Source organism: Quercus lobata, chromosome 2 (genome assembly GCF_001633185.2).
Source record: "Quercus lobata isolate SW786 chromosome 2, ValleyOak3.0 Primary Assembly, whole genome shotgun sequence".
Taxonomy (NCBI): Eukaryota; Viridiplantae; Streptophyta; class Magnoliopsida; order Fagales; family Fagaceae; genus Quercus; species Quercus lobata.
This window is the reverse complement of record NC_044905.1, coordinates 34308348-34321353: the sequence shown is the minus strand read 5'-3', so window position 1 is coordinate 34321353 and position 13006 is coordinate 34308348. Positions and strand designations below refer to the sequence as shown.

Sequence of the window (13006 nt, the reverse complement as noted above, 5' to 3'; positions counted from 1 at the left end):
ATCAAAGCCAAGGTTCACTTGCTAGATGTTTAGATTTGTTCTCTCTGGAGATTTTGCTTACTGGTTTGTGGATTTGATTATTGGGGAGAAATATGTTAAAGAAAGATTGGGAGAGAATTAATAGACAGACTTTTGGCACCATCTTCCAGTAGATTTGGAGTTTTCTTGAAGTTTAATGCATTTTGTTAGGCTCTAATTTGGATTTGGCTCTATCTTCAACTTCAAGTGCATTTGGTGTTTGTTGGTGCATTTAGAGGTAATTTGGGGTGATTTGCACTTTGTATTTTTGTTGGGTTCTTATTTAGTTTTAGCACTTGAAACATTTGTAGCTTGAGAGAAGTCTCATCAAGCTGGAGATTTGTATTTGGTGGCTCAATTTATGCCAAGAGAAATTTGACGAACTATGTTGCTCTCTGGTTAAGGTGGAAAATTGTTATAGAGTTTATCTCAATTTATGACTCTTTGTAGAATTTGAGTTAAGGTGGAGATTTGTTAGATATTACCTCAAAGTCCTAAATTGATTTGGTTTGGATTTTCTTGGTGGCAAAGGAAAATCTATTACTTATACACTAAGAAAAAGTATACATTGTCAATGACAGGGATAAGTTTTTTGGCTTTTAAGACAAGTTTTCAAAAACAATTAGGCAAAGAAGTTTCTTTAGCAGTCCCACTAGATTTATTTATTTTGAAGTGTTGGAAACACAGAATTGTTATAGAGTTTATCTCAATTTATGATTCTTTGTAAAATTTGAGTTAAGGTGGAGATTTGTTAGATATTACCTCAAAGTCCTAAATTGATTTGGTTTGGATTTTCTTGGTGGCAAAGGAAAGTCTATTACTTATACACTAAGAAAAAGTATACATTGTCAATGACAAGGATAAGTTTTTTGGCTTTTAAGACAAGTTTTCAAAAACAATTAGGCAAAGAAGTTTCTTTAGCAGTCCCTTGAAGTGTTGGAAACACAGAATTGTTATAGAATTTATCTCAATTTATGACTCTTTGTAAAATTTGAGTTAAGGTGGAGATTTGTTAGATATTACCTCAAAGTCCTAAATTGATTTGGTTTGGATTTTCTTGGTGGCAAAGGAAAGTCTATTACTTATACACTAAGAAAAAGTATACATTGTCAATGACAGGGATAAGTTTTTTGGCTTTTAAGACAAGTTTTCAAAAACAATTAGGCAAAGAAGTTTCTTTAGCAGTCCCATTAGATTTATTTATTTTGAAGTGTTGAAAACACAGAACTGTTATAGAGTTTATCTCAATTTATGACTCTTTGTAAATTTGAGTTAAGGTGGAGATTTGTTAGATATTACCTCAAAGTCCTAAATTAATTTGGTTTGGATTTTCTTGGTGGCAAAAGAAAGTCTATTACTTATACATTGTCAATGACAGGTATAAGTCAATGACAGGGATAAGTTTTTTGGCTTTTCAGACAAGTTTTCAAAAACAATTAGGCAAAGAAGTTTCTTTAGCAGTCCCACTAGATTTATTTATTTTGAAGTGTTGGAAACACATTTTAAAGACTCCTACCATTTCAAAGGTAAACTGCCATCCGTTCATTTGGTAAATGATTGGGCAGAAACATATATCCATATGAACTATTTATAGGTCAGGAACTTACTGGATGCAAGCTAGTTGTTCCAGAGCATCGACCTTCCATTTTTTTTTATTATCTGCTTTTGTAATTTCCTTCTTATGAAATAAATGTTTTATTTTTTTAACATAAAACCAAAAGAGAAAAACAAAAAAGCTGCACGCATTTTTCGACATATAATTTTATGGAGAAGCATCCCCCATCGCATTAAACCTCGTAATTATAATTATATACTCGCATCCCTCGCCTGGCATAACACAAGCTTTACAAGAACAATTTCTAGAGGGTTTGTGTAAGCATTACTAGAAAAGTACTTTAAAAGTTCTTTAAAGCATAAACTGCCAAGCATTTGGTAATTTCGTCACTTTTTGTGCCGAAAAATACTTTCAGTCTAAAATTGAGATGACTGGCAATCCAAGATCTTTAAAGTTCTTTTTTGATAGGTAGTAAAAACTTTATTGATAAGAAAAGTGCAATGAGTTTACAATAGTAAACTCACTGCACAAAAAAAGAAAAAAAGGGGATACAAACAGATTAATGGGAAAAGTTAACAGAATTAAGATAATCAAGTAAAGAAGTACCATGCATAATACCTCAAAACCCCAATTACGAGACCACTCAAACAAAGTCTTAGTTAGTGAAGACTTCAACAGGTCAACAGTTTATACTTTATAAATCTAAAACTTTAAAGCACTATTCACTATAATTTTCCAAACACTTAAAACATTAAAGAGCTTTTCAATTAAAACTCTATATCCTAAACGCTACTAAACTTAGTTAAAGCTCTACTTCACGCAACAGTGCCAAACACACTAAAGGCAAAAGATGAGATTTGGACCTTTTACAATGAAACACTACAAAATCCAAAATTTTAAATCAATATTCACTGTAATTTGTTAAACACTCAAAATGCTAAATAGATTTTTAGTTAAAACTCTATACCGTAAAAGCTCTACTACTAAAGCTCCACATTTAAAAGCTCTACTTCTTACAACAACAACAACAAACGAACAATAATGTATTGTCTGAAAAACATAAGAAGCTCTAGCTGCCTCATGAGCAAGAATCTCAACCATTCTAGGAAAAATTTACAAAATTCATAACTTCTTAAAAAACCCAAAACCTGCAAGATGCCCTCCAAAATTGTATTGACTTCCTAGTTGCCATGCTTTTCATCACTAAGATCATGCAAAACAGCCCTAGCATCCACCAATACTTATGGAATTTCAGGAAGTCTTTTCCCAGAAGATGGCTTCTCTGAGATAGCATAATCCTCTGATCTGCTTGCTTCGGTGAAGTCACCAAAATTGAAATTCAAATATGTGAACTGGCTCCCCTTCTTCAAGATAACCATACCAGTAAATGCCTGATCTGACCACCCTCTATTTCAAGCTGCATCATGCATCAGTCAACATTTGCCAAGAAAGCCAACACCCAACAATGACCTGAGTGATCACCACCAACCATAACCTAGAACAAAACAAAAAAAAACCATTATGTACAAGTAGTTTAAACTTCTAAATTATTACTTTAATGCTTATTCAAAAGTAAATTAACGTTTAAAGCACATTGGTTATAACAAAATCGAGTACATACTATGTCAACATTGGGCAATAACATCACCTACACATGATATGCCAAGGTTTCTTAATAATAATAATAACCCAAAGTCAATGCTTTTACTCAATTAGACATGTCTATAACTGTTTTATATCAGCACATGTCAATATTGTGACAACAAAAACAATCAATGAATTTCAAAAATACTTTTTAAACCAAATCTTAATAATAAGAAAAGATCAAACCTGCAGATCAGTCAATCCACCAACATAATTTCAAACTCACCACAGAATTTACAAGTCTAATGTTCATTTCCAATTAAAAATTGGTCATAGCATGTTCAAGAGTAATCATGAAAATTCAAAGCAAACCACAAAACTTCTGTTTCTTCTCTTCAGTCCTTGAGCCCACTTAGCTTAAGATATAAGGTATCCTATCCCTAAGATATGGACAATTGCCAGTTTCCTAGATGTTTTCCACTAGAAGCTGATCTTTACAATCAGCAAAATTACTAAAAAGCAATACAGAAGGAGCACCCAAGACCAGGAGTAGCTGTGTTCCAATTCTTTTAAATGAGTGCGAATAATTTTATATTTTATTGGGTTTCCTTTTGGTATGTGCTGTTATATAGATGTGTATTCCAATTTGAGAGATCAAAATAACATTCCTTCTCCAGATAGAGAAAGGGGTGAACTACAGTGGAACACAAGTGACTACAAAAATTTAGTCAAAAAAATTTGGGACTAACACTTTGTTGTTGTATATTCCTAGGTTGCAATTTTGCACAGAAAGAGAATTACTTGGCGTCAAGAACATTGAGATGATTTCTATCTTTGGGGGGCAGCCTATGATTAAGTAGTGGTACACAATTAAAAGCTGTGAATTAACCATATGTTAAGCCAAAAATAGAAAAAACCAAAAATGCATGCATAAACAATCTTGAGGGGACATTTTTAGATGGCAAAAATATTTTTATGCCATACAATATCAAATGAAGAATAAACGGGGGAAATTGAGATAAAGCCCTAGGAATCAACACCAAGGGCTGCCTGGCATCAGCACCAAGCAAAGACACTTAGGAATCAGCACCTAAGCAATAATTGGAAATTTTCCAATTCAAAATTTTATTCATCCAAGTTCCTTTACAAGTTTATTGGAGCCAAAAATAAATAAGCTTTCAAAGAGTACATAAAGGGAAGTAATTAAAACATAAAAACGCACTCCACCAAATTCTCAATCAAGATAACTGACACCGGGAATCAAGGATGTGGTGTCAAAGATCTAGGGTGTTGTGGTTAAGCAAAAGGGACAACAATACAGCTTTCTTCCACAGTAAGGCTACAAAGAGATTTAGAAAGAATTTGATCAGAGGAATAAGAGACCGGAATGGAGCTTGGTTGACCGATCAAGAGGAAATAGGGCACGTGATGGAGAGTTACTACAAAGATCTTTTTTCCACCTCCAATCCGATTCTTGATGCTGACTCTCTTGAGAAAATCCCATGCATGGTGACCGATGAGATGAATGCGGACTTGATGAAAGAATTTACAGAAGTGGAAGTGAAGGAAGTCTTGAATCAAATGGCTCCTCTAAAAGCACCGGGTCCTAATGGTATGCCTCCGTTGTTTTATCAACACTTTTGGGCGACGATGCAGCATGATGTTACTTCAGCCATTCTCTCATGGTTGAATTCAGGTATCCCACCCGAACCCATTAACCATACACTCATTACTCTTATCCCTAAAATAGCTAATCCTGAACATATGTCTGAATTTCGCCCTATTAGTCTTTGCAATGTCTTTTATAAGATTTATTCTAAGGTCTTAGCTAATAGGTTGAAGAAATTTTTACCTTCCCCAATTACTGAACATCAATTTGCCTTTGCTAAGGAAAGACTAATTTCAGATAATATTATGGTTGGTTTTGAGACCCTCCATCATATGAAACAACATAATTCAGGGAAACATGGGTTTTTGGCTATCAAATTAGATATGAGTAAAACCTATGATCGGGTGGAATGGGTGTATTTGGAGAGGCTTTTGGAGAAAATGGGTTTTTGTGCTAGATGGGTTGCTCTCATGATGAGTTGTGTGAAAACGGTGTCATACTCTATTATGGTGAATGGGGAGCCAATTAGGATGATCCACCCTGAGAAAGGAATTAGGCAAGGAGACCCCCTATCTCTTTTCCTTTTCCTTTTATGTATGGAAGGACTTCATGCTCTCATAAAACACTCGGCGAGGAATGGCGATATCAAGGGCTTTTCCTTGTGCAAACGAGGCCTTAAGCTAACCCATTTGTTTTTTGCAGATGATAGTCTGCTTTTCTATAGGTCAATCTTTGAGGATTGCCATAATGTGTTGAAGATATTGGGTGATTATGAGTCTTGGTCAGGGCAAAAAATTAACAAAGATAAGACTGCAATCTTCTTTAGTAAATCCACCACAGATGAAGCAAAATCAAGCATAAAGAATCTCTTCCAAGTCCAAGAAGTGAAGTCTTATGAGAAATATTTGGGTCTTCCCTCTTTTGTAGGTAGAGGAAAAAATGCTAGTTTCAATTACATAAAAGAAAGGGTTTGGAGAAAACTCCAAGGATGGGAGGGTAAATTGCTTTCTCAAGCTGGTAGATAGGTTTTAATCAAATCCGTGATCCAAGCTATCCCTGCTTATATTATGGGATGCTTCAAATAACCTTTGGGTCTTTGTGACGACATTGAGGCAATGATAAAGAAGTTTTGGTGGGGGCAAAGGGGAAATAAAAGGAAAATTCATTGGATCCGATGGAGCAAATTGACTAAATCAAAAATGGTAGGTGGTATGGGTTTTCGCGACTTGGCTCATTTTAATGACGCCCTTTTGGCGAAACAAGGGTGGCGGCTCTTGCACAATAAGGAAACCCTCTTCTACAAAGTTTTCAAGGCAAAGTTCTTCCCTAATCACTCTCTTTTAGAATCTAAGGAAACAAGTTTCGGGTCCTACGCTTGGAAAAGTATACTACATGGCCGGGATGTTATCCTAGATGGTGCTTGCTGGAGGGTGGGGAATGGAAAGTCCATATAAATTTGGCAACACCATTGGCTGCCCCGAAAACATCCAACCAAGATACTCTCTCCAATGGTGGAAACAATGGAAGAAGCCACAGTGGATTGCTTAATTAATGAGGAAACTAGAACATGGAACACTGCGATGATAGATGGAATTTTTGCACCACAAGAAGCTGAAGAAATAAAGAAAATCCCGTTGGCTAAAAAAGACACGGAGGACTCTATGTATTGGCCGTGGGAGCATGATGGGAGGTATAGTTGTAAAACCGGCTACCGGTTCTGGAAAGAAGATGAAGTTGGTTTTCAGGTGGATGTGAATCAAGACCGTGAGATAGGGCTTTGGAAGAAGATTTGGGCTCTTGAATGCCCAAATAAAATAAAAAATCTAATTTGGAGGGCTAGCCGTAACTCTCTCCCGTCGAAGTGTAATCTATTCCGGCGAACAATTATTACAGAGCAGTGCTATGATCGATGCAAGGAAGAAACTGAAGACGCTTTGCACGCGATGCGGAGTTGCAAAATGCTGGGCGGAGTTTGGGGAGAAAATAGCATGTGGAGTTGTCGGAGCCAACGGAGCTTTTTAAGCTTCAGCGAGCTCCTGGCCTTGGTTTTTTATCATCAAAGGAATCCGGTACTGTTTGCATTCAATATTTGGACCATATGGCACCAAAGAAACCAGGTATGAACTCAACAAAACCATCGTCCCCTTAACCAAATCTCACAGTGGGCTCACGACAGCTTTGTTGAGTTCTAAGTGCTGAAAATCGCACCACTCCCCAGTAGACCGGGGAGAAGGGCACGGTGGAAACCTCCTGACAAGGAAACGTTTAAAATCAATTTTGATGGTGCCATCTTTGCCGAGGACAAATGTTCTGGACTGGGAGTAATCATTCGTGACAGGAAGGGACTTGTTATGGCTTCCATGGCTGCCCGGATTTCACAACAGCTCCAGCCAGTAGAAATCGAAGCTTTGGCTGCCAACAAAGCCCTTGAGTTTGCTAGAGAGATGGATATTAAAGATGCCGTTCTAGAGGGAGACTCTCTACTGGTGATGAAGGCGCTGAATTTCAAGAACACTGGACTAGCCCCGTTTGGTTCACTGCTACAGGATTCCTTAGATATATCTTCTGGGTTCTCAAAATTGTCCTACTCTCACACTAAGAGAGAGGGCAACACAGTTGCACATAATTTGGCTCAATTAGCTTTTAATTTGACAAATTGTGTAATATGGATAAAAGATATTCCATCTGGTGTAATGACTTCTTACCATGCTAACTTAGCGGGTATTTCTTAATCTATTGCACCACAGTGCTGTTTCTCAAAAAAAAAAAAAAAAAGAAGATAACTGACATAAATGAAATTTCAAATTTTGAAATTTAAATTAGCACTAATCTTGGTGCATCTTGATGTCCTTATCAACTCTCCTGGGGTGGGAAAGACTCGACCCTGGCAAGTATAGCTTTGGATAATACAGCAACTCTTCTCTAGTTATCCAGGTACAGTCCGATTCTGGTCTCCCCTTCCACAAAACGAATCAGGAATAATTTGCTCATCCAAAATAGCATCAATATTATCATTACGTGCTGGTAAGATGTTTTGTGGTGTTAGATGAGTCAAAGGAGCTTTAACAAGGTCATGGGGAAAGTGATAGACTACTGGACCTTTATAAGTAACCAAATTCTCAGTATTAGAGGTGGAGCTACCTTTGTAATCAGTTGGAAAATTATTAATACGTGTTTGGTTCAACCCTTTTTGACACTTTGAGTGGTCTAGTACTACAGGCTTGCAGTTGCCTTATTGAAACCATGACATAATCCCTAACTTGAAATTCTTGAAATTTCTTATAATTTGAATTAGCCTGACTCTTATATGGATTATTACTTTCTTGAGATTGTCTACTGACCTCTGGATGCTTACATGTTCCTATGGAGTCAAGTGTTCTATCTTGGTATGAAAAAGGAAGTGTACCTAAAGGTTGCCTAGGCTTGACCCCAAATGGACTTTTGCCTCTAGTGATGGGACTATCATATGCAAATTGGGAGAAATGGGAAATGGAGTTCTCACTCTTTGCCTTCTCAAGACTACTCTCAAGAGATTTGTTACGAGGTGGTATCATTTGAATGCAACCATGTCGAGTGTCTCACACTCTATATCATCAATATCATCAAGGGTAAGGTCAGGTTCATAGACTTCTTCTTCTAGGTCGTCCTCATCACCTTCCTTCTTTTGTTCAAACATGACAAGGGGCCTAGTGGAGCATTTGGCAGCAACATGTCCAAAGCCTTGACACTTAAATCATTTCACCCGAGAATTCAAGGTGAGGGGTCAACGGCTATCCCTTTTCCTTGAACCTCAACATAAGTATATAATACTAGAAATAAAATCAGGAACAGAATTGCGGGGTCATACCAAAGATGATTCCAGCTACTTTCCCCCACTACATACTGAACAAATCCTAAAAACAACTCCCAACCACTGCTAATGGCTTTCCACAAACATAAACCAAGTGGCCATCTCACCATTACAGATGACCACTTCCTCAGGTTTCCCCATATTCCACACCAGTAGTATGTCTCAAAAGATGGCTCTGCTACTCTCAGCATAGCCACAACAATTTCTCCTACTAAGCTTCATTAAAGCGCTCAACTTTCTTAGGCCCATACCTGTAGACTGAATAATTGTACATGCCATATTCCAATTTACTAAATGTTACTTAAATTTATCATACATATCCTACCTACAGACTTTTATCCCTTCCCACTACACCATATTTTATGACCAAAAGAATGTAAAACGTATAGAAGGGTAATCCTCCCACCTTTAGACAAATAAAATTTTCTGCTAAAACTGCTCAGAATGTTGAGGTAAGAATAAATATTACTGATATGTTGGAAAGTGCCTTGTAACAAAATCCTCAGAATCTTCAACAATATATGTGAATTGAGGTTTGGATTTTTGCCGTTACCTTTCTCAGTTTTAGATAGTAAATAATTTTTATGCAGGCATTCATAAAAACAGCTGCTACCATTTACAAGAAGATTCAGGATGGAGTATTTGATGTGTCAAATGAGGTTAGCTTTTGTTCTTTTGTTCTCCACCATCCCTTAATTTTTTTTCCAATTCAGGAATTTCATTGGATTGTTTGGATGAGCTTATTTTTATCTTTAAACAGAAATAAATAACTTTTTAAAGCATCGCCCTTCATACATATCCTACCTACAAACTTTTATCCCTTCCCACTACACCATATTTTATGACCAGAAGAATGTAAAACGTATAGAAGGGTAATCCTCCCACCTTTAGACAAATAAAATTTTCTTCTAATATTGAGATGTTGGTGGATGTTTTAGGCTGCAAGCAGGGTTCGCTCCCAATGAAATATTTAGATATACTTCTGGGTGCCAAATTTAGAGAGAAGACAATATGGAAGAGAAGGTGAAAAGGAGATTGGCGGGATGGAAACAGGTTTACTTATCCAAGGGAGGTATAGTCACTTTAATTAAAAGTATTCTATCTAATTTGCTGACCTATTTCCTCTCTTTATTTCCCATTACTACTAATAAGGTGGCTAACCAGATTGAACAGCTCCAACGAAATTTCTTATGGAGTGGTTTGGGGGATGAGTCGAAATTTCATTTGGTTAATTGGAATCAGGTTTATGATCCTCTTTCAGCAGGTGGATTGGCTATCAGAAATTTGAGGTATTTCAATGAAGTTTTGCTAGGAAAGTGGTTGTGGAGGTTTGGGATCGAGAGGGATTCACTTTGAAGGAAAGTGATAGAAGTGATGTATGGTTGTGATGTTTTTTTTTTGGGGGGGGGGGGGGGTGGTGGTTGGGTGTTGGTGCTCCAAACCAACTCCTGGCCCTTATGGAGTAAGTTTGTGGAAGAATGTTAGACAGGGTTGGCCCACTTTCACATGTTACATTCAAGTAGAGGTCGGGGATGGATCTAAGGTGAAGTTTTGGCATGATCGGTAATGTGGGGAGAATTCTCTTGCAAGATTTTTTCCAAAATTATTTAAGATTAGCCGTGAGAAGGAGGAGAGTGTAGCTTATTTATTTATTTTTTGATAAGTAATTATAATAGTGTAGCTGATATATTAAAGTTTACCGATGGTTTTCTTCATTGGGATGTCAATTTTATAAGGGCTAAGCAAGATACGATTTATGGTGCCTCAATCAAGGGGGAGTGGGGACGATAAGATGTGTTGGGAACCAGATAAGAGAAAAGGTTTTCAAGTTGATGGTTTCTATAGGATCTCCGCTCTTGCTTTTTTACTTATCTTTCTGTTTGATATTAAGATTTCGTTGTATCATATTTTATTTCCACTACGTTTGTAGGTATGTATCTTTATAGAAGCTCTACTATAGATGTAATCAATTAACTCAATCACAATATCAAAACATTCTAAGCAAGTAAACTAAATTTGCAAACTCATGATAAAGACAATCGTTAACATGAAGCAAACCTGCTTACATGTTGTTGCAGCAAGTTCTCAGAATCATCACTATGTAGAAGTCCTCTTGTCTGGCAATGACCTCCCTCTGCGTTTAGGTACACTTGACCTCTCACGTGAACTCACCAAGGCATTATTCCCATCATGCATCTTAGTTCTTGATGGAACTTCTTCCTTCGTCTTTCGAGGTCTTTTTCCAGCTTCCCTTTCGATTTCATATTTTCTAGAAGAACCCTTCACATCCGAATTCATTTTCCAATCTTTTCTTCCTCTATGATCTGCAACATTTTTTCGAACACCTCTCTGACTCTTGTTTCCATCTTCATCATCATCATACTCGGATCTTCTAGAAAGCCCCCTCACATCCAAATTCATTTTCCAAGCTTTTCTTCCTCTATTATCTGCAACATTTTTTCGAAAACCTCTCTGACTCTTGTTTCCTTCTTCGTCATCATTGTACTCAGATTTTCTATAAGCCCCCCTCACATCCAAATTCATTTGCCTAGCTTTTCTTCCTCTATTATCCGCAACATTTCTTCGAACACCTCTCTGACTCTTGTTTCCATCTTCTTCATCATCATCATCATACTCAGATTTTCTAGAAGGCCCCTTCACATCCAAATTCATTTTCCTAGCTTTTCTTCCTCTATTCTCTGCAACATTTTTTCGAACACCTCTCCGACTCTCGTTTTCATCTTCATCATCATCATCATACTCATCGTCACTAGCATCCTCGACCTCAGCATCAGATGAATCAGACAACGTCCCTTCATATTCTTCCCCACTTTCATCTTCCTCTGCTCTCTCCTTTTCATCAATAACTGTCTGCTTTTTCTTTTCATTACTTCCACCCGGCACACTAACCGCCGGTTTACCACCTTCCTTCACCATGTTCATGAGGTGAATATACCGATTCCTCATTTGCATCCACGGATGATCCTCAACTAGCAAACCCCTCTTGTAACCCTCCTTCAAAACCACAGTGTAGGTTCCAATCTTAGTGGACATATAAAATATACCCGGGTGCTGAAGCAACGCTCTCTTAAACCTCGACCGAAGCCCCAAATAGTCTCCAAGCAACAGCAAATTATCCCTCTCAGTCCTCTTTGGCACAAGAATATGAAGCAGCTCATGCAAAACCGCGACCGCCCACTTATCCGATTCATCACTCTTTGGCAGAAGATGAGAAGCATCCTCATATGGAGAAATGTAAGGCAACTTCTGCCACTCATCTTCCCACTTCTTCACCTTCTTATCCATCTCAAAACCTCTCGAGAATTGCATGGGGAATGCAATAGAACCCTTCTTTTCCATAACCGAAACCGCAAGCTCATCACTCCAACAAACCAACTCCAAAACACCATCTTCTTCGTCTCTGCCACCTACGACTCGAAAATAGTCAGGGAACTCCGGAACTATGGTTTTTTCATAATTATGAGGAAGACCCAAATCCCATTTCAAGCATTCGATGATGCTAAGTGGGATTTTGTTGGTTTTTGATATCATCAAGAGCTTCAAGAGGCGATCGGCTGTCTGCTTCTTATAAGTATCGCTCTGATAAACCAAGTGTTGTTCGGCGTCGAGGTTCAACGCCTCGCCGGTGAGGCGGACGTGGGGCAAAACTCCGACGCCGCCGGGGAGGAACTCGTCGAAAACGGAAGGGTATTTGCGGATGAAATCGATGGGGCGGAATGGGATTTGGAGGGAGTCACGTTTCTGGGTGATGATGGAGATGGGTGCAGACTTCGAAGGCTCGGAGACGAGCAAGTTCTTGAGGTTGAGAAGGGGTTTTAAGTGCTTCTCCTTCTCCACAGCGTGGTCGAGGCCTCGGTCTCTGACCCATTTGGCTGGGGTTTCCATCACCAAGGTTCGGCGCTGCTGCTGGTATTGAATTTGAGAGTGTGGTTTTTGGCGGAAGATGAACTGCATTGTTATTGCATTTGGGCAGCCGAAAGTAGTGTTGTTGTTGTTGAAGAAGAAGAAGAAGAAGCGGCTGAGTCTCGGTTTATGGGGGTTTTAATTGAACTTAATTACTTTTTTGCCCCCTTTAAACCCTTCTCAGTAGGTGGTGGATGGTGGTCTTTTTAGTGCTTTCCATGATTGTTACGTGTTATGGTAATGTGCCTCTCCCCGTTAACTGTTTGATCATTGAATTTGTTTTTGTAGGATGAATTGACAAAAAAAAAAAAAAATGGTCATCTTAATGTCAATTTTGAATTTTGAATTTATTTAAACGGTTTTGAATAAGTAGGATTAAAATAGAGTACATGTAGGTTTAGATTTTAGTAAATTAGAAACAAAGATGAAAGACTTGATTGTTGAGGATATAGATTAAAGGATGCAA

At 37.9% G+C, this 13006-nt stretch overlaps 1 protein-coding gene across 2 annotated transcripts; it reads right to left on the bottom strand.

The window, feature by feature from the left end:
* Positions 1–2629: 2629 nt before the first annotated feature.
* LOC115975427 (protein WHAT'S THIS FACTOR 9, mitochondrial-like) lies at positions 2630–12718 on the bottom strand. Of its 2 annotated transcripts, none has more exons than XM_031096200.1 (2): positions 10675–12718; positions 2630–3068 (listed from the first exon to the last, which is right to left on the bottom strand). In XM_031096200.1, the coding sequence occupies exon 1, from the start codon at positions 12589–12591 to the stop codon at positions 10714–10716; it is 1878 nt and encodes a 625-aa protein (XP_030952060.1). In that variant the 5' UTR covers positions 12592–12718; the 3' UTR covers positions 2630–3068; positions 10675–10713. The 2 variants fall into 2 exon arrangements, with proteins under 2 accessions (XP_030952060.1, XP_030952059.1); XM_031096199.1 differs by having other exon boundaries at positions 10683–12715.
* Between the last annotated feature and the right edge of the window lie 288 nt (positions 12719–13006).